The sequence below is a fragment of the Hyla sarda genome, chromosome 1 (assembly GCF_029499605.1).
Source record: "Hyla sarda isolate aHylSar1 chromosome 1, aHylSar1.hap1, whole genome shotgun sequence".
Taxonomy (NCBI): Eukaryota; Metazoa; Chordata; class Amphibia; order Anura; family Hylidae; genus Hyla; species Hyla sarda.
In genome coordinates this window covers 18740742-18767537 of record NC_079189.1, presented here as the reverse complement: position 1 = coordinate 18767537, position 26796 = coordinate 18740742, and the positions used below count along the sequence as shown (strand labels likewise).

The 26796-nt window shown below is 43.6% G+C and overlaps 1 protein-coding gene across 1 annotated transcript in view; it reads right to left on the bottom strand.

Moving 5' to 3' along the window:
* The window catches only part of ATP6V1B1 (ATPase H+ transporting V1 subunit B1), a gene marked incomplete at its 3' end in the record, with an annotated part of 125234 nt that overhangs the window by 47131 nt on the left and 51307 nt on the right, over nt 1-26796 (bottom strand). Inside the window, 1 exon segment of the mRNA XM_056552912.1 lies at nt 19123-19221. Coding sequence (XP_056408887.1) covers nt 19123-19221 — 99 coding nt within the window.

Below are 26796 nucleotides of genomic sequence, written 5' to 3'. Positions count from 1 at the left end.
GTCACTTATGGGATATACTGTATATATAATGTGAGGGGTGGAGTCACTTATGGGATATACTGTATATATAATGTAAGGGGTGGAGTCACTTATGGGAGATACTGTATATATAATGTGAGGGGTGGACTCAGTTATGGGATATACTATATATAATGTGAGGGGTGGAGTCACTTATGGGATATACTGTATATATAATGTGAGGGGTGGAGTCACTTATGGGATATACTGTATATATAATGTGAGGGGTGGAGTCACTTATGGGATATACTGTATATATAATGTGAGGGGTGGACTCACTTTTGGGATATACTGTATATATAATGTGAGGGGTGGACTCACTTATGGGATATACTGTATATAATGTGAGGGGTGGACTCACTTATGGGATATACTGTATATAATGTGAGGGGTGGAGTCACTTATGGGATATACTGTATATATAATGTGAGGGGTGGAGTCACTTATGGGATATACTGTATATATAATGTGAGGGGAGGAGTCACTTATGGGATATACTGTATATAATGTGAGGGGTGGACTCACTTATGGGATATACTGTATATAATGTGAGGGGTGGACTCACTTATGGGATATACTGTATATAATGTGAGGGGTGGAGTCACTTATGGGATATACTGTATATATAATGTGAGGGGTGGAGTCACTTATGGGATATACTGTATATATAATGTGAGGGGTGGACTCAGTTATGGGATATACTGTATATATAATGTGTGGGGTGGAGTCACTTATGGGATATACTGTATATATAATGTGAGGGGTGGACTCACTTATGGGAGATGCTGTATATATAATGTGAGGGGTGGAGTCACTTATGGGAGATACTGTATATACTGTGAGGGGTGGAGTCACTTATGGGATATACTGTATATAATGTGAGGGGTGGAGTCACTTATGGGATATACTGTATATATAATGTGAGGGGTGGCGTCACTTATGGGATATACTGTATATATAATGTGAGAAGTGGAGTCACTTATGGGATATACTGTATATATAATGTAAGGGGTGGAGTCACTTATGGGATATACTGTATATATAATGTGAGGGGTGGAGTCACTTATGGGATATACTGTATATATAATGTGAGGGGTGGAGTCACTTATGGGAGATACTGTATATATAATGTGAGGGGTGGAGTCACTTATGGGATATACTGTATATATAATGTGAGGGGTGGACTCAGTTAGGGGATATACTGTATAAATAATGTGAGGGGTGGAGTCACTTATGGGATATACTGTATATATAATGTGAGGGGTGGACTCACTTATGGGAGATGCTGTATATATAATGTGAGGGGTGGAGTCACTTATGGGAGATACTGTATATACTGTGAGGGGTGGAGTCACTTATGGGATATACTGTATATAATGTGAGGGGTGGAGTCACTTATGGGATATACTGTATATATAATGTGAGGGGTGGAGTCACTTATGGGATATACTGTATATATAATGTGAGGGGTGGGCTCACTTATGGGAGATACTGTATATATAATGTGAGGGGTGGAGTCACTTATGGGAGATACTGTATATATAATGTGAGGGGTGGACTCACTTATGGGATATACTGTATATAATGTGAGGGGTGGAGTCACTTATGGGATATACTGTATATAATGTGAGGGGTGCAGTCACTTATGGTATATACTGTATATATAATGTGAGGGGTGAAGTCACTTATGGGAGATACTGTATATATAATGTGAGGGGTGGACTTACTTATGGGATATACTGTATATATAATGTGAGGGGTGGAGTCACTTATGGGATATACTGTATATATAATGTGAGGGGTGGAGTCACTTATGGGATATACTGTATATATAATGTGAGGGGTGGACTCACTTATGGGATATACTGCATATAATGTGAGGGGTGGAGTCACTTATGGGAGATACTGTATATACTGTGAGGGGTGGAGTCACTTATGGGATATACTGTATATAATGTGAGGGGTGGAGTCACTTATGGGATATACTGTATATAATGTGAGGGGTGGAGTCACTTATGGGATATACTGTATATAATGTGAGAAGTGGAGTCACTTATGGGATATACTGTATATATAATGTGAGGGGTGGACTCACTTATGAGATATACTGTATATATAATGTGAGGGGTGAAGTCACTTATGGGAGATACTGTATATATAATGTGAGGGGTGGACTTACTTATGGGATATACTGTATATATAATGTGAGGGGTGGAGTCACTTATGGGATATACTGTATATATAATGTGAGGGGTGGACTCACTTATGGGATATGCTGTATATAATGTGAGGGGTGGAGTCACTTATGGGAGATACTGTATATAATGTGAGGGGTGGAGTCACTTATGGGATATACTGTATATATAATGTGAGGGGTGGAGTCACTTATGGGATATACTGTATATATAATGTGAGGGGTGGAGTCACTTATGGGATATACTGTATATATAATGTGAGGGGTGGACTCACTTATGGGATATACTGTATATAATGTGAGGGGTGGAGTCACTTATGGGAGATACTGTATATAATGTGAGGGGTGGAGTCACTTATGGGATATAATGTATATATAATGTGAGGGGTGGGGTCTCTTATGGTATATACTGTATATATAATGTGAGGGGTGGACTCACTTATGGTATATACTGTATATATAATGTGAGGGGTGGACTCACTTATGGGATATACTGTATATATAATGTGAGAGGTGGAGTCACTTATGGTATATACTGTATATATAATGTGAGGGGTGGAGTCACTTATGGGATATACTGTATATATAATGTGAGGGGTGGAGTCACTTATGGTATATACTATATATATAATGTGAGGGGTGGAGTCACTTATGGGATATACTGTATATATAATGTGAGGGGTGGAGTCACTTATGGGAGATACTGTATATATAATGTGAGGGGTGGACTCACTTATGGGAGATACTGTATATATAATGTGAGGGGTGGAGTCACTTATGGTATATACTGTATATATAATGTGAGGGGTGGACTCACTTATGGGATATACTGTATATATAATGTGAGGGGTGGAGTCACTTATGGTATATACTGTATATATAATGTGAGGGGTGGACTCACTTATGGGATATACTGTATATATAATGTGAGGGGTGGAGTCACTTATGGTATATACTGTATATATAATGTGAGGGGTGGAGTCACTTATGGGATATACTGTATATAATGTGAGGGGTGGAGTCACTTATGGGATATAATGTATATATAATGTGAGGGGTGGGGTCTCTTATGGTATATACTGTATATATAATGTGAGGGGTGGACTCACTTATGGTATATACTGTATATATAATGTGAGGGGTGGAGTCACTTATGGGATATACTGTATATATAATGTGAGAGGTGGAGTCACTTATGGTATATACTGTACATATAATGTGAGGGGTGGAGTCATTTATGGGATATACTGTATATATAATGTGAGGGGTGGAGTCACTTATGGTATATACTATATATATAATGTGAGGGGTGGAGTCACTTATGGGATATACTGTATATATAATGTGAGGGGTGGAGTCACTTATGGGATATACTGTATATATAATGTGAGGGGTGGACTCACTTATGGGAGATACTGTATATATAATGTGAGGGGTGGAGTCACTTATGGTATATACTGTATATATAATGTGAGGGGTGGACTCACTTATGGGATATACTGTATATATAATGTGAGGGGTGGAGTCACTTATGGTATATACTGTATATATAATGTGAGGTGTGGACTCACTTATGGGATATACTGTATATATAATGTGAGGGGTGGAGTCACTTATGGTATATACTGTATATATAATTCGAAGGGTGGAGTCACTTATGGGATATACTGTATATATAATGTGAGGGGTGGACTCACTTATGGGAGATATTGTATATATAATGTGAGGGGTGGAGTCACTTATGGGATATACTGTATATATAATGTGAGGGGTGGAGTCACTTATGGGATATACTGTATATATAATGTGAGGGGTGGAGTCACTTATGGGATATACTGTATATATAATGTGAGGGGTGGAGTCACTTATGGTATATACTGTATATATAATGTGAGGGGTGGAGTCACTTATGGGATATACTGTATATATAATGTGAGGGGTGGAGTCACTTATGGGATATACTGTATATATAATGTGAGGGGTGGAGTCACTTATGGGATATACTGTATATATAATGTGAGGGGTGGAGTCACTTATGGGATATACTGTATATATAATGTGAGGGGTGGAGTCACTTATGGGATATACTATATATAATGTGAGGGGTGGACTCTCTTATGGGATATACTGTATATAATGTGAGGGGTGGAGTCACTTAATGGATATACTGTATATATAATGTGAGGGGGGAAACACTTATGGGATATACTGTATATATAATGTGAGGGGTAGAGTCACTTATGGGATATACTGTATATATATAATGTGAGGGGTGGAGTCACTTATGGGATATACTGTATTTATAATGTGCGGGGTGGAGTCACTTATGGGATATACTGTATATATAATGTGAGGGGTGGACTCACTTATGGGATATACTGTATATATAATGTGTGGGGTGGAGTCACTTATGGGATATACTGTATATATAATGTGAGGGGTCGACTCACTTATGGGAGATGCTGTATATATAATGTGAGGGGTGGAGTCACTTATGGGAGATACTGTATATAATGTGAGGGGTGGAGTCACTTATGGGAGATACTGTATATAATGTGAGGGGTGGAGTCACTTATGGGATATACTGTATATAATGTGAGGGGTGGAGTCACTTATGGGATATACTGTATATATAATGTGAGGGGTGGAGTCACTTATGGGATATACTGTATATATAATGTGAGGGGTGGACTCACTTATGGGATATACTGTATATAATGTGAGGGGTGGAGTCACTTATGGGATATACTGTATATAATGTGAGGGGTGGACTCACTGATGAGATATACTGTATATATAATGTGAGGGGTGAAGTCACTTATGGGAGATACTGTATATATAATGTGAGGGATGGACTTACTTATGGGATATACTGTATATATAATGTGAGGGGTGGACTTACTTATGGGATATACTGTATATATAATGTGAGGGGTGGACTTACTTATGGGATATACTGGATATATAATGTGAGGGGTGGAGTCACTTATGGGATATACTGTATATATAATGTGAGGGGTGGAGTCACTTATGGGATATACTGTATATATAATGTGAGGGGTGGAGTCACTTATGGGATATACTGTATATAATGTGAGGGGTGGAGTCACTTATGGGATATACTGTATATATAATGTGAGGGGTGGAGTCACTTATGGGATATACTGTATATATAATGTGAGGGGTGGAGTCACTTATGGGATATACTGTATATATAATGTGAGGGGTGGACTCACTTATGGGATATACTGTATATAATGTGAGGGGTGGAGTCACTTATGGGATATACTATATATAATGTGAGGGGTGGAATCACTTATGGGATATAATGTATATATAATGTGAGGGGTGGGGTCTCTTATGGTATATACTGTATATATAATGTGAGGGGTGGACTCACTTATGGTATATACTGTATATATAATGTGAGGGGTGGAGTCACTTATGGGATATACTGTATATAATGTGAGGGGTGGACTCACTTATGGGATATACTGTATATATAATGTGAGGGGTGGAGTCACTTATGGGATATACTCTATATAATGTGAGGGGTGGACTCACTTATGGGATATACTGTATATATAATGTGAGGGGTGGAGTCACTTATGGGATATACTGTATATATAATGTGAGGGGTGGAGTCACTTATGGTATATACTGTATATATAATGTGAGGGGTGGAGTCACTTATGGGATATACTGTATATATAATGTGAGGGGTGGAGTCACTTATGGGATATACTGTATATATAATGTGAGGGGTGGAGTCACTTATGGTATATACTGTATATATAATGTGAGGGGTGGAGTCACTTATGGGATATACTGTATAGATAATGTGAGGGGTGGACTCACTTATGGGAGATACTGTATATATAATGTGAGGGGTGGAGTCACTTATGGGATATACTGTATATATAATGTGAGGGGTGGAGTCACTTATGGGATATACAGTATATATAATGTGAGGGGTGGAGTCACTTATGGGATATACTGTATATATAATGTGAGGGGTGGAGTCACTTATGGGATATACTGTATGTATAATGTGAGGGGTGGAGTCACTTATGGGATATACTGTATATATAATGTGAGGGGTGGAGTCACTTATGGGATATACTGTATATATAATGTGAGGGGTGGAGTCACTTATGGGATATACTGTATATATAATGTGAGGGGTGGAGTCACTTATGGTATATACTGTATATATAATGTGAGGGGTGGAGTCACTTATGGGAGATACTGTATATATAATGTGAGGGGTGGAGTCACTTATGGGATATACTGTATATATAATGTGAGGGGTGGACTCACTTATGGGATATACTGTATATAATGTGAGGGGTGGAGTCACTTATGGGATATACTGTATATAATGTGAGGGGTGGACTCACTGATGAGATATACTGTATATATAATGTGAGGGGTGAAGTCACTTATGGGAGATACTGTATATATAATGTGAGGGATGGACTTACTTATGGGATATACTGTATATATAATGTGAGGGGTGGACTTACTTATGGGATATACTGTATATATAATGTGAGGGGTGGACTTACTTATGGGATATACTGGATATATAATGTGAGGGGTGGAGTCACTTATGGGATATACTGTATATATAATGTGAGGGGTGGAGTCACTTATGGGATATACTGTATATATAATGTGAGGGGTGGAGTCACTTATGGGATATACTGTATATAATGTGAGGGGTGGAGTCACTTATGGGATATACTGTATATATAATGTGAGGGGTGGAGTCACTTATGGGATATACTGTATATATAATGTGAGGGGTGGAGTCACTTATGGGATATACTGTATATATAATGTGAGGGGTGGACTCACTTATGGGATATACTGTATATAATGTGAGGGGTGGAGTCACTTATGGGATATACTATATATAATGTGAGGGGTGGAATCACTTATGGGATATAATGTATATATAATGTGAGGGGTGGGGTCTCTTATGGTATATACTGTATATATAATGTGAGGGGTGGACTCACTTATGGTATATACTGTATATATAATGTGAGGGGTGGAGTCACTTATGGGATATACTGTATATAATGTGAGGGGTGGACTCACTTATGGGATATACTGTATATATAATGTGAGGGGTGGAGTCACTTATGGGATATACTGTATATAATGTGAGGGGTGGACTCACTTATGGGATATACTGTATATATAATGTGAGGGGTGGAGTCACTTATGGGATATACTGTATATATAATGTGAGGGGTGGAGTCACTTATGGTATATACTGTATATATAATGTGAGGGGTGGAGTCACTTATGGGATATACTGTATATATAATGTGAGGGGTGGAGTCACTTATGGGATATACTGTATATATAATGTGAGGGGTGGAGTCACTTATGGTATATACTGTATATATAATGTGAGGGGTGGAGTCACTTATGGGATATACTGTATAGATAATGTGAGGGGTGGACTCACTTATGGGAGATACTGTATATATAATGTGAGGGGTGGAGTCACTTATGGGATATACTGTATATATAATGTGAGGGGTGGAGTCACTTATGGGATATACAGTATATATAATGTGAGGGGTGGAGTCACTTATGGGATATACTGTATATATAATGTGAGGGGTGGAGTCACTTATGGGATATACTGTATGTATAATGTGAGGGGTGGAGTCACTTATGGGATATACTGTATATATAATGTGAGGGGTGGAGTCACTTATGGGATATACTGTATATATAATGTGAGGGGTGGAGTCACTTATGGGATATACTGTATATATAATGTGAGGGGTGGAGTCACTTATGGTATATACTGTATATATAATGTGAGGGGTGGAGTCACTTATGGGAGATACTGTATATATAATGTGAGGGGTGGAGTCACTTATGGGATATACTGTATATATAATGTGAGGGGTGGAGTCACTTATGGGATATACTATATATAATGTGAGGGGTGGACTCTCTTATGGGATATACTGTTTATAATGTGAGGGGTGGAGTCACTTATGGGATATACTGTATATATAATGTGAGGGGTGGAGTCACTTATGGGATATACTGTATATATAATGTGAGGGGTGGAGTCACTTATGGGATATACTGTATATATATGATGTGAGGGGTGGAGTCACTTATGGGATATACTGTATATATAATGTGCGGGGTGGAGTCACTTATGGGATATACAGTATATATAATGTGAGGGGTGGAGTCACTTATGGGATATACTGTATATAATGTGAGGGGTGGACTCACTTATGGGATATACTGTATATATAATGTGAGGGGTGGACTCTCTTATGTAGGTTACCTGGCCGCATAGGCATAGGTAACCCTGACTGCATGCGGCGGAAGGGGTTAAGAGGCATACAGGGGCAGGAATCCCTCCCACTCTGGTCCCTAGGGAGGGGTTTTTGGGGATAGATACGCCCCTCAGTCTATATCAGGTCTGCCTCCCCGGATGCTCTCCCTCTTGTTCTCCAGCATCTTGAGGTGAGAGCATCCCCCGGGATGGCTGACGAACAGTTTTGGTTGACTTTCCGGGAGCGGGTGTTGGCTGATGCCTCCCTTGTCCCCCGTATATTAGCTGAGCTCGGGGACGCTGCTGCTGTGCGTTCCCCGGCTCCTGGTATCCCCCTTCGGCCTGTATCTTCGGCTATCTCAATGCCGACTCCGGTTACAGGGCCGACAGCGTCTGTGTCCGCCTCGCTCGGACGCCGCACTGGCCGACAGACCCGCCCTCCCTCCCGACTTAGTCCGAGTCCCCCTCACCTGTCCAGCCGTCGGGGTAGGGACGTAGCGCGCACGACAGCGACTGCCCGGGCCTCTCACAGTAGTGGCGCTGCGGTGAGGTGTCGGGCGGTAGCTCCGCCCCTTCCGGCCGCCGGAGTTTCCACTTCCCGGCGCATTCTTAGTGAGGACGGCTGCAGTGCTGTATCTCTCCCCCGGGTAATGGGCACCCAGGCTTCCCACATGTCACAGGCGTCCTCGTCGGCGGATGAGGTGCCTGGTACACCTCCCACGGTGTTGGGCCAGATTAGCTTGCCAATGGCAGGGTGCAGCTCTGTAGGAGCTGCACATAGTGTCCCCATTTTGCCTTCCGGTTCCAGCTCAATGGACCAGGATATTTTACCTTTATTTGAGGAGGCAGCTGATGCTGTTGGGGGGGTGCAGGGCCCGTTATTACCTCCTACCCAGTCACAATTTTTAACTCCTGCACTGCCTTTGCCCTCAGCTCCCAGTTTAGGTCCGAACTCCATACCACCTCCCCCTCCCCCACCCCCACAATTGCCGGCTGTTGCACTACTGCCGGCACCTGTAGTCAGCCAACCACCGCGTGACCGTGTAGATTCTGGGTCTGTGAGACGGTCCCGGGGGCGTTATTCTAGATCATCCTCCCGGGGTTCTGGCCGCTCCCGCAGGAGCAGAACCGCTGTGTCCCACCATGGGTGCGGTAGACGTTGTCGCCGGGAGTCTAGGAGCAGGGCTCGGTCCCGCAGGTCCCGTTCCTCCCGCTGGCGTTCGCCCTTTTCCTCGGGGGAGAGTTCCTGGAGCTCCTTCAGCCCGGACAGGAGGTCACACAGGCGGTCGGGCCGGAGGCGCAAGCCCAGACCTGCTCGTCTGTCGTCACGTGAAGTGGATCAGCCCAGTGCTGTGGCTACCCCTGCGCCTGTGGAGCGTGTGGATCCGGTTCCTGTGCCGCAGAGCGACCCATCTTCAACTCCTCCGGTAGTTCCTGCGCGGACGGGTGAGTTCAACTTTGCTGGGGTTTGGGGTGATGCGGGTTCAGAATTGTTGCCTACCCTGAAAGCGGTTTTGGCCAGGTTGGAGGGTTCGCAGGCTGGTCCAGCGACCTCGGGCAGGAAGGTTTCCCCGGTAAGGGCGGGGGTGCATAAGGAGTCGTTTTTCTGTGGTGTCAGCCCCCTTGGGTCTCATGTTGAATTGTCTGTGAAGGAGAAGATTTGGGGGAACCAATATGTGGATTTGTGGTCTTTAGTGTCGATGGATCAGCACACCATAGATAAGGAACGTAGGCCTCAGCCTGAAAAAGCGTTTCCTGTCAGACCAAAGGTGGCTAAGACTATGGGGAATTGGGTGCAGGCTTTTTCTGTTTTGGGTTGTATTATGGGTGAGAAGCATCCTGAACGCTGTTCGGAGCTCTTCATTTATATGGACTCAGTTTATAATGCGTACAAGTCGCATGGGGGTACGGCCTGGTGGCGTTATGACGAGGAGTTTCGTCGCCGTTTGGCTTTAACCCCTGACGTTGGCTGGGGCGTGAAGGCAACCGATGTATGGTTGCGCTTGATGATGGCCCAGAAGGGGTCCCCCTTTCAGTCCGGGGCCGCTGGTCCAGCTGGGACCCCAGGGTCAGTGGCCGTGCGGCGACCCGGCGCCTGCTGGTTATTCAATGAGGGACATTGTAAGTTCCTCAATCTGTGCAAATACAAGCACGAGTGCTCCGCTTGCGGAGGTGGTCACGCCGCAGCGCGTTGTCCGCGGGCTTCAAAACACCAGGGGCGTCCCGCTGCCTCGGCTGAGGGGAAGGACGCCGGTGAGCGTGTCCGCGATGTCCCCGTGGTTAGAGTGGTACCCCAATAAGGAGTGTGCTCAGGTTTTGAGGGATGGTTTCACTGACGGGTTTTTTATCCCTTTTGTTTTGTATTCAGCGGTTGAGGAATTTCCAGATAATTTGAAATCTGCTAGAGAACATCCGGAGGTGTTGAGGGACAAGATAGGAAAGGAAGTGGCTTTGGGGCGATTCATGGGCCCGTTTAGTTCACCCCCCTATCTATGTTTAGGGTTTCCCCATTGGGGGTTGTACCTAAGAAGGAGGCCGGAAAATTTCGGCTCATTCATCATCTGTCTTACCCTAAAGGCTCTTCTGTTAACGATGGGATTCCGAAGGAGGATTCCTCGGTTTCCTATGTGTCTTTTGACAGGGCAGTGGCCCTTGTGCGTGGCGCGGTCCGATATTGAATCGGCTTTTCGGCTGTTGCCAGTGCACCCGGAGTGCTTTCATTTGTTGGGGTGCCGTGTGGATGGCGAATTCTATTACGATGTGTGCTTGCCCATGGGTTGTTCGATTTCGTGCCACTACTTTGAGATGTTTAGCACATTCTTGGAGTGGGTGGTACGTCTGGAGACGGGCTGCTCTTCAGTGATTCATTATCTGGATGATTTTTTTTTTTTGCCCCTGCCGGTTCTTCCAGGTGTGGTTTTTTGTTGAATACTTTTCGATTTCTGATGCAGCGTTTTGGTGTGCCGTTATCAGTGGATAAGACTGAGGGGCCGACCACTGTTATGTCTTTTTTAGGCATTGAAATAGACTCTGTGGCTATGGAGTTTCGCTTGCCCTCTGCTAAGTTAGAAGTTATGTTGCAGTGGGTTGAATGTTTTTGTGAAGCGAAAAAGGTTACACTCCGACAGATGCAGGTGCTGTTGGGTCATCTGGTTTTTGCCTGTCGCGTGATGCCGATGGGTAGGGTTTTTTCTAGGCGATTGTCAATGTCTACAAAGGGGGTTGCCCTCCCTGGTCACCGCATCCGCATATCTCGTTGTCTGAGATCGGATCTTCTGGTGTGGCGGGAATTTCTTCGGTGTTACAACGGCCATACTTGTTGGCAGGCGGAGGAAGTGTGTAGCGGCGAACTGCAGCTATTTACTGATGCTGCGGGGTCCGCCGGTTTTGGAGCTTTCTTTGCTGGTGAGTGGTGTGCGGAGGCGTGGCCATCGGATTGGGAGGAGAAGGGCTGGTGTCGCAATTTGGCCCTGTTGGAATTGTTTCCCATCATAGTTGCTGTGGAACTGTGGAGCAGTCGTTTCCGTGATCAGAGGGTTTGTTTTTGGACAGACAATTCTAGTGTGTACATTGCATTAATGGTCTATCTTCTTCCTCTCTGCCCGTGTTGTCGCTTTTACGACATTTGGTTCTTCGTTGTTTGGAATACAATATTTGGTTCCGGGCACGACATGTCCCGGGTGTTGATAACGTCATTGCTGATGCTTTGTCTCGTTTTCAGTTCCAGGACTTCAGGAGATTGTGCCCGACGGCAGAGCTGGAGGGTCGATCGTGCCCTCCTTTGGTTTGGGGCCTAGTGACCGGAGATTGATGCCACTGCTGGAGTCCTCGATGGCGGCCTCCACATGGACCGGGCACGGTAAGGCGTGGAATGAGTGGTGTTTGTTGGTGTCTGGTCGAAATGTGGCGGAGTGCCCGCGTTTGAGATTAGAGGTTACTGTGGACTACTTACTTTCCTTGCGCTCTGCTAACTTTTCTGCTCTAGTGGCTCAGCGCAGGCTGGCGGGGGTCAGTTTTTATTTTCGGCTGCTGGGGTGGGAAGACATTACCAAACGTTTTTTGATTCAACAGTCGTTGAAGGGTTGGCAGCGCACACAGGTTCGCAAGGACTTGCGTCGTCCGGTGTCGTACCCTTTACTTGTCTCGCTGCTGCAGGCGTCAGTCAGCTGCTGTACTTCCAATTTTGAGGCTACGCTTTACTCCGCCGCTTTTTGTGTTGCTTTTTTCGGGGCCTTGCGGGTAGGGGAATTGGTTCCTTCCTCTAAACGGGGTCCTGGCGGTTTGCTTTTTGATGATGTGGTCTCCTCTAATGGGGTTTTGCAGCTACGTATCCGCCGTTCGAAAACCGATCAGGTGGGTCAGGGAGCCTGGATTCGTCTGCAATCAGTGGATGGCCCTGCCTGCCCTGTGCGGGCGGTCGCGGAGTATTTATTGGTTCGGGTGTCGGGTGTTCAATTTTTTACGCATTCTGATGGTTTGCCTTTATCCCGCTACCAATTCCAGACAATTTTTAAGCGATGTTTGCAGTGGGCTGGGGCCCCCCCTTCCGAATTTGGAACGCATTCCTTTCGGATTGGGGCGGCTACTGAGGCGTCGCGGGCTGGCTTGTCCGTGTCCGATATTCAGCGCATTGGGCGGTGGCGCTCTGTGTGTTATGCTGGTTATGTACGTCCAGAATTGCTGCTTTAATGTATTTTTCCTTTCAGATCCTTCGGTGCCTACGGTGGTGTTTCTGGGCCATTCTTATATCCACCGGGCGGCGCAGCGGGCAGCTTGCCGTCCGGGAGGGAGATCGCTGGGTTTTCATCAGGTCGATGCCCAATGGCGGGGTATTCCGGGTATGAAGTGGCCTCAAGTGCTGTCGGAAGCAGTGAATATTTCCGGTAGGATGCGGTCTGGTGTGGTGCTGGTGGTCCACGCGGGTGGCAATGATCTGTGTTTTACCAGGGTCCCTGAATTGATCACCATCATGAAGGCGGACGTGGAGAGGCTCGGGGTTTTTTTCTCTGAGATGGTGTTGGTATGGTCGGAGATTGTCCCAAGGGTCAAGTGGCAGGGTGCCAGGGATGCAGAGGCCATTGAACGGTCACGCCGTCTGGTTAACTCGCGTATGGCGAGGTTTGTCCGGTCCAAGGGTGGGGTGGTGGTCAGACACATGGAGCTAGAGGGGGATAACCGGAGGTTCATGATTAGCGATGGTGTCCACCTTAATGACATTGGGCTGGACATTTTCCTTTCTGGCCTGCAAGATGGAGTTGAACAGGCCCTGTTTGTGTTGAGTGGGGGTCGGAGCTCCGTGTAGAAGTACACGGGCTCCTTCTGTGGCGTGAGATATAATGTGGTTTGGATTTTAGGTGCCGAAGGCATTGCATGCACGCTGTGGAGACAGCGGGGCATACTGCTTCGGATGAAGCAGTACTTCGGCAAGTTGCTGAGTTCACGATTGCTGCTATGCAGTTTTATATTTATTACAGTTTTGGATATATATTTAATGTTAAATAAATGAGCTGTGACCACCACCCAGCCCACTTAAAAGGTTAATTATGTGTTGTGTCGTTATTTCAGAGCGGGAGAAGGTATGTTAAGAAACTCAGGTTACAGGTTTGTCCAGGCAGTCTGGGATATACTGTATATAATGTGAGGGGTGGACTCTCTTATGGGATATACTATATATATAATGTGAGGGGTGGAGTCACTTATGGGATATACTGTATATAATGTGAGGGGTGGAGTCACTTATGGGATATACTGTATATATAATGTGAGGGGTGGACTCACTTATGGGAGATACTATATATAATGTGCGGGGTGGAGTCACTTATGGGATATACTGTATATATAATGTGAGGGGTGGAGTCACTTATGGGATATACTGTATATATAATGTGAGGGGTGGAGTCACTTATGGGAGATACTGTATATAATGTGAGGGGTGGACTCACTTATGGGATATACTATATATATAATGTGAGGGGTGGACTCTCTTATGGGATATACTGTATATATAATGTGAGGGGTGGAGTCACTTATTGGAGATACTGTATATATAATGTGCGGGGTGGAGTCACTTATGGGATATACTGTATATATAATGTGCGGGGTGGAGTCACTTATGGGATATACTGTATATATAATGTGAGGGGTGGACTTACTTATGGGAGATACTATATATAATATGCGGGGTGGAGTCACTTATGGGATATACTGTATATATAATGTGAGGGGTGGACTCACTTATGGGATATACTGTATATATAATGTGAGGGGTGGACTCACTTATGGGAGATACTATATATAATGTGCGGGGTGGAGTCACTTATGGGATATACTGTATATATAATGTGAGGGGTGGAGTCACTTATGGGATATACTGTATATAATGTGAGGGGTGGAGTCACTTATGGGATATACTGTATATATAATGTGAGGGGTGGACTCACTTATGGGATATACTGTATATATAATGTGAGGGGTGGAGTCACTTATGGGAGATACTGTATATATAATGTGAGGGGTGGAGTCACTTATGGGATATACTGTATATAATGTGAGGGGTGGAGTCACTTATGGGAGATACTGTATATATAATGTGAGGGGTGGAGTCACTTATGGGAGATACTGTATATATAATGTGAGGGGTGGACTCTCTTATGGGATATACTGTATATATAATGTGAGGGGTGGAGTCACTTATGGGAGATACTGTATATATAATGTGAGGGGTGGAGTCACTTATGGGATACATAATAGATTATAGTAGGATGTTTCATGGACTTCTTATCTTATTACTATTTTGACTTCTTTCTCTTCCACCCCTTTGGTGTATGATAGAGTCCCCCTCAGCATGATGGACTCTGCCGGATGGAATGAAGGGCGGGCTGTGCCCGGTGATTGGTACAATATCTGACACCATTTGTCCAAATTAACCTCCGGACCGCTGCTTTAATTAGATGAGTGTGGCCCCGGAATGTTCTGCGGCACATCTGCAGAGGGCCGTGCCTGTGTGTGACTCTAAGCTGCTGCCCGCTCGGCTCTGGGGCTGACTCTCTAATGGGATTAGGAGGGCACTGGGAAGGTCTCGCTGGAATTAAATGAGCGAGGATTGGCAGCTGGCCAGGAGGGTTGTGCACAGGTCAGTAGTGCCGTCCACCTTGGATATATAAAGCGGAGATCAGTCAGGACCTTCCTTCTATTCTCCTGGTCATTCCTGTCCTACACAGGAGCCATACACGTAGTCCCATAGTCCACATGGTATTATACAGTCCTAAGGACTTCTCTCTAAGGTGTGTGACCAGTTACAGGTTCCCCAGTACGAGCACCAAGACGATCTACCCTTGGGCCAAAATTCATATAGAAAGCTCCAACAACCAGCATTTAATAGGTCAAATGGACTTGGAACCCAGGGCTAAAGTCCTGCAGGAACACATGGGAACGGAGTTCCTGCACTTTTTCCACAGAAGGAGCACTGTTCCCATTAGCAGAAGTCCTTCACCAGCTTTGACCCCTTCTTGGAACTCTTAAAGGGGTACTCCACTGGAATTATTATTATTTTTTTTTTTTTTTGTTAATCAACTGGTGCCAGAAAGTTAAACATATTTGTAAATTGCTTCTATTAAAAAATGTAACCCTTCCAGTACTTATCAGTTGCTGTATGCTACAGATTTAGTACAGGAATTTGTAAAGTTCTTTCCAGCCTGTCAACAGTGCTCTCTGCTGACACCTCTGTCTCTGGCAGGAACTGTCCAGAGCAGGAAAGGATTTTTATGGGGATTTGTTTCTACTCTGGACAATTCCTGACATGGACAAAGGTGTCAGCAGAGAGCACTGTGGTCAGACAGAAAGGAAATTAAAAAAGAAAAGAACTTCCTGTAGAGCATAGAGCAGCTGATAAGTACTGGAAGGACTAAGATTTTTTTTTTATGGAAGTAGTTTACAAATCTGTATAACTTTCTGGCACCAGTTGATTTAAAAAAAATAATAAATTTCCAGCGGAGTACCCCTTTTATTTGGCAATAAATTTTAGCAGAAACTATCCTAGTGAATACATTTACACTCGTCTGGACCGAGTGTGCATGTGTTGTCAATGTGACTACTTTGGTGTCTTCTTATCTTCCTAAAGAACAATATGGTCTAGTAGGTTGAAATCCATCTACCAGACCCTTTTTTCTCCTGGGTTGATTTAGGAGGCCCCCATACACATTAGATGGTTGGCCGATCCAGCTGAAATCGGCATGTTTGACTGACTTTAGTCTAATGTGTAGGCTGATCTTTAAAGGGGTACTCCATTGGAAACATTTTTTTTTTTTAAATCAATTGGTGCCAGAAAGTTAAACAGATTGGTAAATTACTTCCATTTTAAAATCTTAATCCTTTCAGTACTTATCAGCTGATGTATGCTTCACAGGAAGTTCTTTTCTTTTTGAATTTCCTTTCTGTCTGACCACAGTGCTCTCTGCTGACACCTCTGTCCATTTCAGGAACTGTCCAGAGCAGGAGAAAATCCCCAGAGCTAACCTTTTCTGCTCTGGACAGTTCCTGACATGGACAAAGGTGTCAGCAGAGAGCACTGTGGTCAGACAGAAAGGAAATTCAAAAAGAAAATAACTTCTTGTGAAGCATACATCATCTGATAAGTACTGGAAGGATTAAGATTTTTAAATAAAAGTAATTTACAAATCTTTTAAACTTTCTGGCACCAGTTGATTTAAAAAAAAAAAAAAAAATTCCACTAGAGTACCCCTTTAAATTGTCTACCTTCTATCCAGCTTTTTTTTACTTTGACCCTGAGAAAGGCTCAAAGAGACCAGGATATTCCCTTAGTCCTTTATGGACCCAAGATCAAGATCCTTGGCCATACTCTACCTTCAGGGAGACCATTGTTACTTCCAGTGGCCACGACTGATGGTCTGGTTGTCAATGGAGAACAGGATGTCCTAACACTGGTGTGTACTGTACAATACAAAACTGGAGGTGGGTCAATAGAGAAGGAGAAGAGGAAACCGGTGCAAATTGGCTTGATGGGCCTGTGGTGGTGGTGAGGGTAGGATGGACATGGAGGTAGTGGAGAAAGAGTAGATGGGAGACGGATGTGGGGGAGATAGAAGGATAACGGTTCCTTTTCATCTGTCTGTAGGTCCATATTGCTTTTCCTCCACGTTCTCATCCCATTCTCTTCCCTGTTGTAGTTTTCCCAATTCCATGACTGTCTCCACTAGATCCATTATGCCTGCTCCGTCTTGTTGTACAACTCCAGCAGTTCCGTACAGTATGACCTCTTCTGGTTCCTCATTGAAGCCTTCTCTCTCGCTATGTGGGAGATTGCTTCAATGAGGAACCAAAAGAGGTCATATGGAACTGCTGGAGGTGTACAACAAGACGGAGCAGGGATGCTGGAAGTTTTGTCTCTACTAGATCCATCATGTCCGCTCCGTCTCGGTTCTGCTATACTGCTCTCTACTTTTTCTGTCGGCCTCCAAAACTTCCATATGGCCTCTTCTGGTTAATCATTGAAGCCATCTCTCCTGTATGGGAACCAGAAGAGGTCATATGGAACTGCTAGAGGTGTACAACAAGACGGAGCGGGCATAGTGGAAGTTTTGTTTCCACTAGATCCGTCAAGCATGCTCCGTCTCGGTTCTGCTATATTGATCTCTACTTTTTCTGTAGGCCTCCAAAACTTCCATATGACCTCTTCTGGTTCCTCATTGACGCCATTTCTCCCGTATGGGAGAAATGGCTTCAATGAGGAACCAGAAGAGGTCATAAGGAACTGCTGGAGGTGTACAACAAGACGGAGCAGGCATGCTGGAAGTTTTGTCTCCACTAGATCCGTCAAGCCCTCTCTGTCTCGGTTCTGCTATCCTGCGCTCTACTTTTTCTGTAGGCCTCCAAAACTTTCATTTAACCTCTTCTGGTTCCTCATTGAAGCCATCTCTCCCGGCTTCATATGAGGTCATATGGAACTGCTGGGAGGTGTACAACAAGACGGAGCAGGCATGCTGGAAGTTTTGTCTCCACTAGATCCGTCAAGCCCTCTCTGTCTCGGTTCTGCTATCCTGTTCTCTACTTTTTCTGTAGGCCTCTTAAACTTCCATATGAACTCTTCTGGTTCCTCATTGAAGCCATATCTCCCATCCAGGAGAGATTGCTTCAATGAGGAACCAGAAAATGTCATATGGAACTGCTAGAGGTGTACAACAAGATGGAGCAGGCATGCTGGAAGTTTTGTCTCCACTAGATCCGTCAAGCCCTCTCTGTCTCGGTTCTGCTATCCTGCGCTCTACTTTTTCTGTAGGCCTCCAAAACTTCCATATGACATCTTCTGGTTCATCATTGAAGCCATCTCTCCCATATGGGAGCGATGGCTTCAATGAGAAACCAGAAGAGGTCATAAGGAACTGCTGGAGGTGTACAACAAGATGGAGCGGACATGATGGATCTAGTGAAGACAGTCATGGAATTGAGGAAAACTACAACAGGGAAGAGAATGGGATGAGAAGGTGGAGGAGAAGCATTATGGACCTACAGACAGATAGGAAACTGCAGGGATTAGGAGACCAGAGAGTCAATGGTGCCACAAATCTGTTACCTGGACAATGGCTTTCAGTCCTACAACCTCTAGGACTTGACCGCTACGCACTGTTCCATCGGGGAGGGTGAAGTGCACAATCTCTGCGTACTGGGCAAACTGTTGAACAAGAAGACAGGTGCAAGACTTCAGTCAGACAGGAGCATTATAGAGGCAGCATTATAGTAGTTATGTTCTTGTATATAGGAGCAGTATTATAGTAGTTATATTCTTGTATATAGGGGCAGTATTATAGTAGTTATATTCTTGTATATAGGAGCAGTATTATAGTAGGTATATTCTTGTATATAGGGGCAGTATTATAGCAGTTATATTCTTGTATATAGGAGCAGTATTATAGTAGTTATGTTCTTGTATATAGGAGCAGTATTATAGTAGTTATATTCTTGTATATAGGAGGCAGTATTATAGTAGTTATATTCTTGTATATAGGAGCTGTATTATAGTAGTTAGATTCTTGTATATAGGAGCAGTATTATAGTAGTTATATTCTTGTATATAGGAGGCAGTATTATAGTAGTTATATTCTTGTATACAGGGAGCAGTATTATAGTAGTTATATTCTTGAACATATCAGGAAGTATTACAGTAAATTATATTGGGATCTGTACATGAATATCTACTCCAGTACATAGAGGGCAGTACATGGGTCCTGCATTATTGATGTTACTATTAGTAGTGACTGGCGTTGCTCTTAAAGACTGCAGATTGTGGCCGGTTCCAGGTCCTGAGGGATCTCTGGTCTTAGCCATTGAAGCTGATTTCTGCTTTGCTTATTCCTGGCTAATCTCTGCGCTGTGTTGTATAACTGCGGCTGAATTGTAACCTTTGTTTCTTCTCTCAGAGAGTCCATTTAATAAGATTAGTAATTGGTTCTTCGCCATCCTTGCTGTTCTACTTACTTCAAATGATATTGTTGCAGTTTTTATTGGCACTGCGGTCTGAGACTACCGATAAAACCTTGCCTGGAGGGGCTCCAAGCCTAAGTGCAGCCTCCGAGGCTGGTGAACAACCTGTGTAGCGCCATACAAACCATTTACACCGCAAAACACTTCCCCCACGTGCGCTGGTTTTAGTATATACAGTTATAGCAGAGCTGAACGTGTCGCCTAATTGTTACAGTTACTCTAATGCAGTAGGATTAGCTTCAGTCCTATGTGTCTCATGCTGGGAAACTGAGCTCAGTTGTACTAACAAACACAGCTCTGCTACATCTTATTGCAATTATATGAAGCACATGCCTTTTTATATGTGTATATGGCGTAGATGAGACATGAGAAGAAAATATGACTATTACCAATTGTTTACTTCTGGCGGTATCGTTTTTTTCTTCTTTACTATAATATAGCAAATTTTTTTTTTCTTGTTTTTGTTGGTGTTTTTTTAAATTTATATTTCTCTATTATTGATAGTAGAAGTACCGTATATACTCGAGTATAAGCCGACTAGAATATAAGCCGAGGCCCCTAATTTTACCCCAGAAACCCAGGAAAAGTTATTGACTCGACTATAAGCCTAAGGTGGGAAACACATCCTCCCCCCATGTAATCATCCAGACCCCCTTCATCATCACCGCTCTTCATCAGTGGTCTTCAACCTGCGGACCTCCAGATGCTGCAAAACTACAACTCCCAGCGTGCCCGGACAGCCAACGCTGGGAGTTGTAGTTTTGAAACCCCTGGAGGTCCGCAGGCTGAAGACCACTGCGGCCTTCGTCATCATCCAGCCCCCTCCCCTCGGCGGGAGGTTAGGGTGAGCTGGTCCGGGCCATCTATGCTGCAGGGACCGTCCGGTGGGGATGGTTAGTCGTTGCGGGCTGTCCATTTTCACCGAGGGGGCCTCTTCTCCGCGCTTCGGGCCCGGACTAGTGACATTGCCTTGACAACGACACACAGGGACGTTGCGCATGAACGTCCCTGTGCGTCGTCGTCAAGGCAATGTCACTACTCCGGGGCCGGGCCCGAAGCGCGGAGAAGAGCCCCCCCCCCCCGCAACGACTAACCATCCCCACCAGACGGTCCCTGAAGCAGAGATGGCCAGGACTAGCTCACCCTAACTTTCCACCGAGGGGAGGTGAGTACAAAACAAAAGGGGGGGGGGGGGGCTGGATGATGACGAAGGCCGCAGTGGTCTTCAACCTGCGGACCTCCAGAGGTTTCAAAACTACAACACCCAGTATGCCCGATGGCTGTCCGAGCTTGCTGGGAGTTGTAGTTTTGCAACATCTGGAGGTCCGCAGGTTGAAGACCACTGATGAAGGGATTGACAGTGGGAGAGTTCATTCGAGTATAAGCCGAGGGGGGCGTTTTCAGCATGAAAAATCGTGTTGAAAAACTCGGCTTATACTCGAGTATATACGGTGATACAATAAAATCACTATTTGGTATACAACACACTGAATTATCCAATGAAACAAGTTTAATGTAGACAACAGAATAATAATAATAATTAAATACATACAATAATAATAATAATTAAAATAATAAATAAAATAATAATAATATTAATTATTATTATCATTATTTATTTTTTTCTTCGTTCATTGTTTCCCCCCCAAAAATGTTTTCTTTTTCCGAAACCCCCCCCCCCCCCCCCCCCCCAAAAAAAAAAAAAAAAATTACAGCAGAATGTTGTCAGGACATGGAGCAGGCTGGGAATCCACTGGTTGGGAAACCCTGCATTAATATGATATTTTCGTCTTGTAGCGGTGAAGCATGAGGTGACACAATCCACCAATAGAGGGAGCTATATGAAGAGGATTCTTGGGAATTGCTAGTCCTGCCTCTTTATACTGTATATAACAACTATTAAGTCATCCCCAGATGAATCCATTGTAGGAAAGCAGAACTACAAGGCTCAGCATGCTCCATCTAGGCTGATATAGGATCCGTATCCTAAGTAGAATTACCCTCTATTAGGCCATGTTCACACAGCGGAATTTCTGAATGGAATTCTGTGGAAATATTCCGCACCGACATTCCGCTGCAGCAGATTTTTAATGGCATTCTGCTGCACTGCGCCACGAGCGTCCCGATTCCAGCGTCCACAGAGAAAATAGACATGTTAAAGGAGTAGTCCAGTGGTGACCCAGTGGTGAACAACTTATCCCCTATCCTAAGGATAGGGGATAAGTTTGAGATCGCGGGGGGTCCGACCGATGGGGCCCCCTGCCATCTCCTGTACGGAGCCCCGACAGCCTGCGGGAAGGGGGCGTGTCGACCTCCGCATGAAGCTGCTGCCGACACGCCCCCTCAATACAACCCTATGGCAGAGCCGAAGCGCCGCCTTCACCCGCTATCTGGCCGGAGAGCCTGGCCCCCGTACAAGAGATCGCAGGGGGCCCCAGCGGTCGGACCCCCAGCGATCTCAAACTTATCCCCTATCCTTAGGATAGGGGATACATTTTTCACCACTGGACTACCCCTTTAATCCTTTCTGCGGATTCCACTCAGAAATCCATTGCCATCTATGATTCGGGAACTTCCTTACTATATGTGCTGTATGAGTACTGTATGTGCTGTATGAGTCCTGTATGTGCTATATAATTACTGTATGTGCTGTATTAGTACTGTATGTGCTGTATGAGTCCTGTATGTGCTGTATAATTACTGTATGTGCTGTATGAGTACTGTATGTGCTGTATAATTACTGTATGTGCTATATAATTACTGTATGTGCTGTATTAGTACTGTATGTGCTGTATAATTACTGTATGTGCTATATAATTACTGTATGTGCTGTATGAGTACTGTATGTGCTGTATAAGTACTGTATGTGCTATATAATTACTGCATGTGGTGTATAATTACTGCATGTGGTGTATGAGTACTGTATGTGCTGTATGAGTACTGTATGTGCTGTATAATTACTGTATGTGCTGTATAAGTACTGTATGTGCTATATAATTACTGTATGTGGTGCATGAGTACTGTATGTGCTGTATAAGTACTGTATGTGCTATATAATTACTGCATGTGGTGTATAATTACTGTATGTGCTGTATGAGTACTGTATGTGCTGTATAATTACTGTATGTGCTATATAATTACTGCATGTGGTGTATGAGTACTGTATGTGCTGTATAAGTACTGTATGTGCTGTATGAGTACTGTATGTGCTGTATGAGTCCTGTATGTGCTATATAATTACTGTATGTGCTGTATGAGTCCTGTATGTGCTGTATAAGTACTGTATGTGCTATATAATTACTGTATGTGCTGTATGAGTCCTGTATGTGCTGTATAAGTACTGTATGTGCTATATAATTACTGTATGTGCTGTATAATTACTGTATGTGCTGTATAAGTACTGTATGTGCTGTATAAGTACTGTATGTGCTATATAATTACTGCATGTGGTGTATGAGTACTGTATGTGCTGTATAAGTACTGTATGTGCTGTGTGAGTACTGTATGTGCTGTATGAGTCCTGTATGTGCTATATAATTACTGTATGTGCTGTATGAGTCCTGTATGTGCTGTATAAGTACTGTATGTGCTATATAATTACTGTATGTGCTGTATGAGTCCTGTATGTGCTGTATAAGTACTGTATGTGCTATATAATTACTATTTGTGCTGTATAATTACTGTATGTGCTGTATAAGTACTGTATGTGGTGTATGAGTCCTGTATGTGCTGTATAATTACTGTATGTGCTGTATAATTACTATTTGTGCTGTATAATTACTGTATGTGCTGTATAATTACTATATGTGGTGTATGAGTCCTGTATGTGCTATATAATTACTATATGTGCTGTATGAGTACTGTATGTGCTGTATGAGTCCTGTATGTGCTATATAATTACTGTATGTGCTGTATGAGTACTGTATGTGTCTGTATAATTACTGTATGTGCTATATAATTACTGTATGTGCTGTTTAAGTACTGTATGTGGTGTATGAGTCCTGTATGTGCTGTATAATTACTGTATGTGCTGTATAATTACTATTTGTGCTGTATAATTACTGTATGTGCTGTATAATTACTATATGTGCTGTATGAGTACTGTATGTGCTGTATGAGTCCTGTATGTGCTATATAATTACTGTATGTGCTATATGAGTACTGTATGTGCTGTATTAGTACTGTATGTGCTGTATGAGTCCTGTATGTGCTGTATGAGTAATGTATGTGCTGTATGAGTACTGCATGTGCTGTATGAGTACTGTATGTGCTGTATAAGTACTGTATGTGCTATATGAGTCCTGTATGTGCTATATAATTACTGTGTGTGCTATACGAGTCCTGTATGTGCTATATAATTACTGTATGTGCTATATGAGTACTGTATGTGCTGTATTAGTACTGTATGTGCTGTATGAGTCCTGTATGTGCTGTATGAGTACTGTATGTGCTGTATAAGTACTGTATGTGCTATATGAGTCCTGTATGTGCTATATAATTACTGTGCGTGCTATACAAGTCCTGTATGTGCTATATAATTACTGTATGTGCTGTATGAGTACTGTATGTGCTGTATTAGTACTATATGTGCTGTATGAGTCCTGTATGTGCTGTATGAGTAATGTATGTGCTGTATGAGTACTGCATGTGCTGTATGAGTACTGTATGTGCTGTATGAGTCCTGTATGTGCTGTATGAGTACTGTATGTGCTGTATGAGTCCTGTATGTGCTGTATGAGTACTGTATGTGCTGTATGAGTCCTGTATGTGCTGTATGAGTACTGTATGTGCTGTATGAGTACTGTAAGTTGCTGTATGAGTCCTGTATGTGCTGTATGAGTACTGTATGTGCTGTATGAGTACTGCATGTGCTGTATGAGTCCTGTATGTGCTGTATAAGTACTGTATGTGCTGTATGAGTCCTGTATGTGCTGTATGAGTCCTGTATGTGCTGTATGAGTACTGTATGTGATGTACAATTACTGTATGTGCTGTATTAGTATTATATGTTCTGTATTAGTACTGTATGTTCTGTATCAGTACCTTATATGCTGTATAATTACTGTATGTTCTGTATCATTACTTTATATACTATATAAGTACTGTATGTGAAAAAATAAAAACGCAAAAAAAAATATTTCCTGGGTCGATAAAGGGGTACTCCTCTGGAAAACATTTTTTTTAGATCAATTGGTGCCAGAATGTTAAACAGATTCTTAAATTAGGACAAAGTGAAAAGGTTGGAGAGGCTCCTACCACACTGATTACGTACGACCTGAGCTGCCCAAATAACACCTATACACACGGTGTCAACCAAGAGATACAATAGTAAAGAAATTGGGGCTCAAGGTCACTGAATATTGGATAATGTATTTATTTAGTAAATAATCAACAATATAATACAATTATAATATAGTGGTGTGCGACCTACATGGTCCTTGCAGGTCAGCTAAACCACAAATGATGTGTGTATAAAAACAATGAATATATATATCATTAAAAAATCACATGGCGAATATATATATGATAAAAGATAACCACAATAAAGAAGTAGGTAGCCTGGATATGTAAAAGCAAATGAGGGTTCAAATAAATACTGACCCGGCAGTATTAGAATACTATTGCACAATATTTTGTAATCCAGGAAAGGAGTTACCGTTTCCTTTATATGTAATGATAACAGCGCTAGTAGTGCCAAAAAGTATCCGGCCTGAAATAGTTTGTAGCAACGTCAAATAAGCCTGTGATGACCACTCGCTGGTATGTGTGTCAATCCTTGCTCTTATGGCATAGAGCCTGCTGCAGGAGACTCTGCCGTCTCACAATGGAGCCGCAGTGAACGGATTTGGTGGACACAAAGTGCAATACCGGAGTAAGCGAATAGTAATATAGAGTACATTACCGGCATGCGCTGGTCTCGGTGAGGTCCCGGCTCCCTGGGAGGGGAGCGCGCTGCTAGAGATGAAGCCGTCTCAGGTGTGCAGCGGCAGTAGTGGGCTCACTTCGGGGGGACTGCAGAGCTTCTTTTGTGGATGTCTGGATGGACAGGTAGCATCCTCGTGGCAGAGCAATGCGCACTTATCCAGTAAGAAAACAGTTGTGGTGAAGGTTAGGAGCGCTGTAGGAAAAGGAACTTGGTATTGTGGTACTTGTGGTTAAGGTTGTGAGAGCTCATGTCTAGCTGCTGAGGAAAGGTCCTATGGGGGACCTGAAACCCGTCCAGCCACAACCTTAACCACAAGTACCACAATACCAAGTTCCTTTTCCTACAGCGCTCCTAACCTTCACCACAACTGTTTTCTTACTGGATAAGTGCGCATTGCTCTGCCACGAGGACGCTACCTGTCCATCCAGACATCCACAAAAGAAGCTCTGCAGTCCCCCCGAAGTGAGCCCACTACTGCCGCTGCACACCTGAGACGGCTTCATCTCTAGCAGCGCGCTCCCCTCCCAGGGAGCCGGGACCTCACCGAGACCAGCGCATGCCGGTAATGTACTCTATTTGACTATTCGCTTACTCCAGTATTGCACTTTGTGTCCACCAAATCCGTTCACTGCGGCTCCATTGTGAGACGGCAGAGTCTCCTGCAGCAGGCTCTATGCCATAAGAGCAAGGAATGACACACATACCAGCGAGTGGTCATCACAGACTTATTTGACGTTGCTACAAACTATTTCAGGCCGGATACTTTTTGGCACTACTAGCGCTGTTATCATTACATATAAAGGAAACGGTAACTCCTTTCCTGGATTACAAAATATTGTG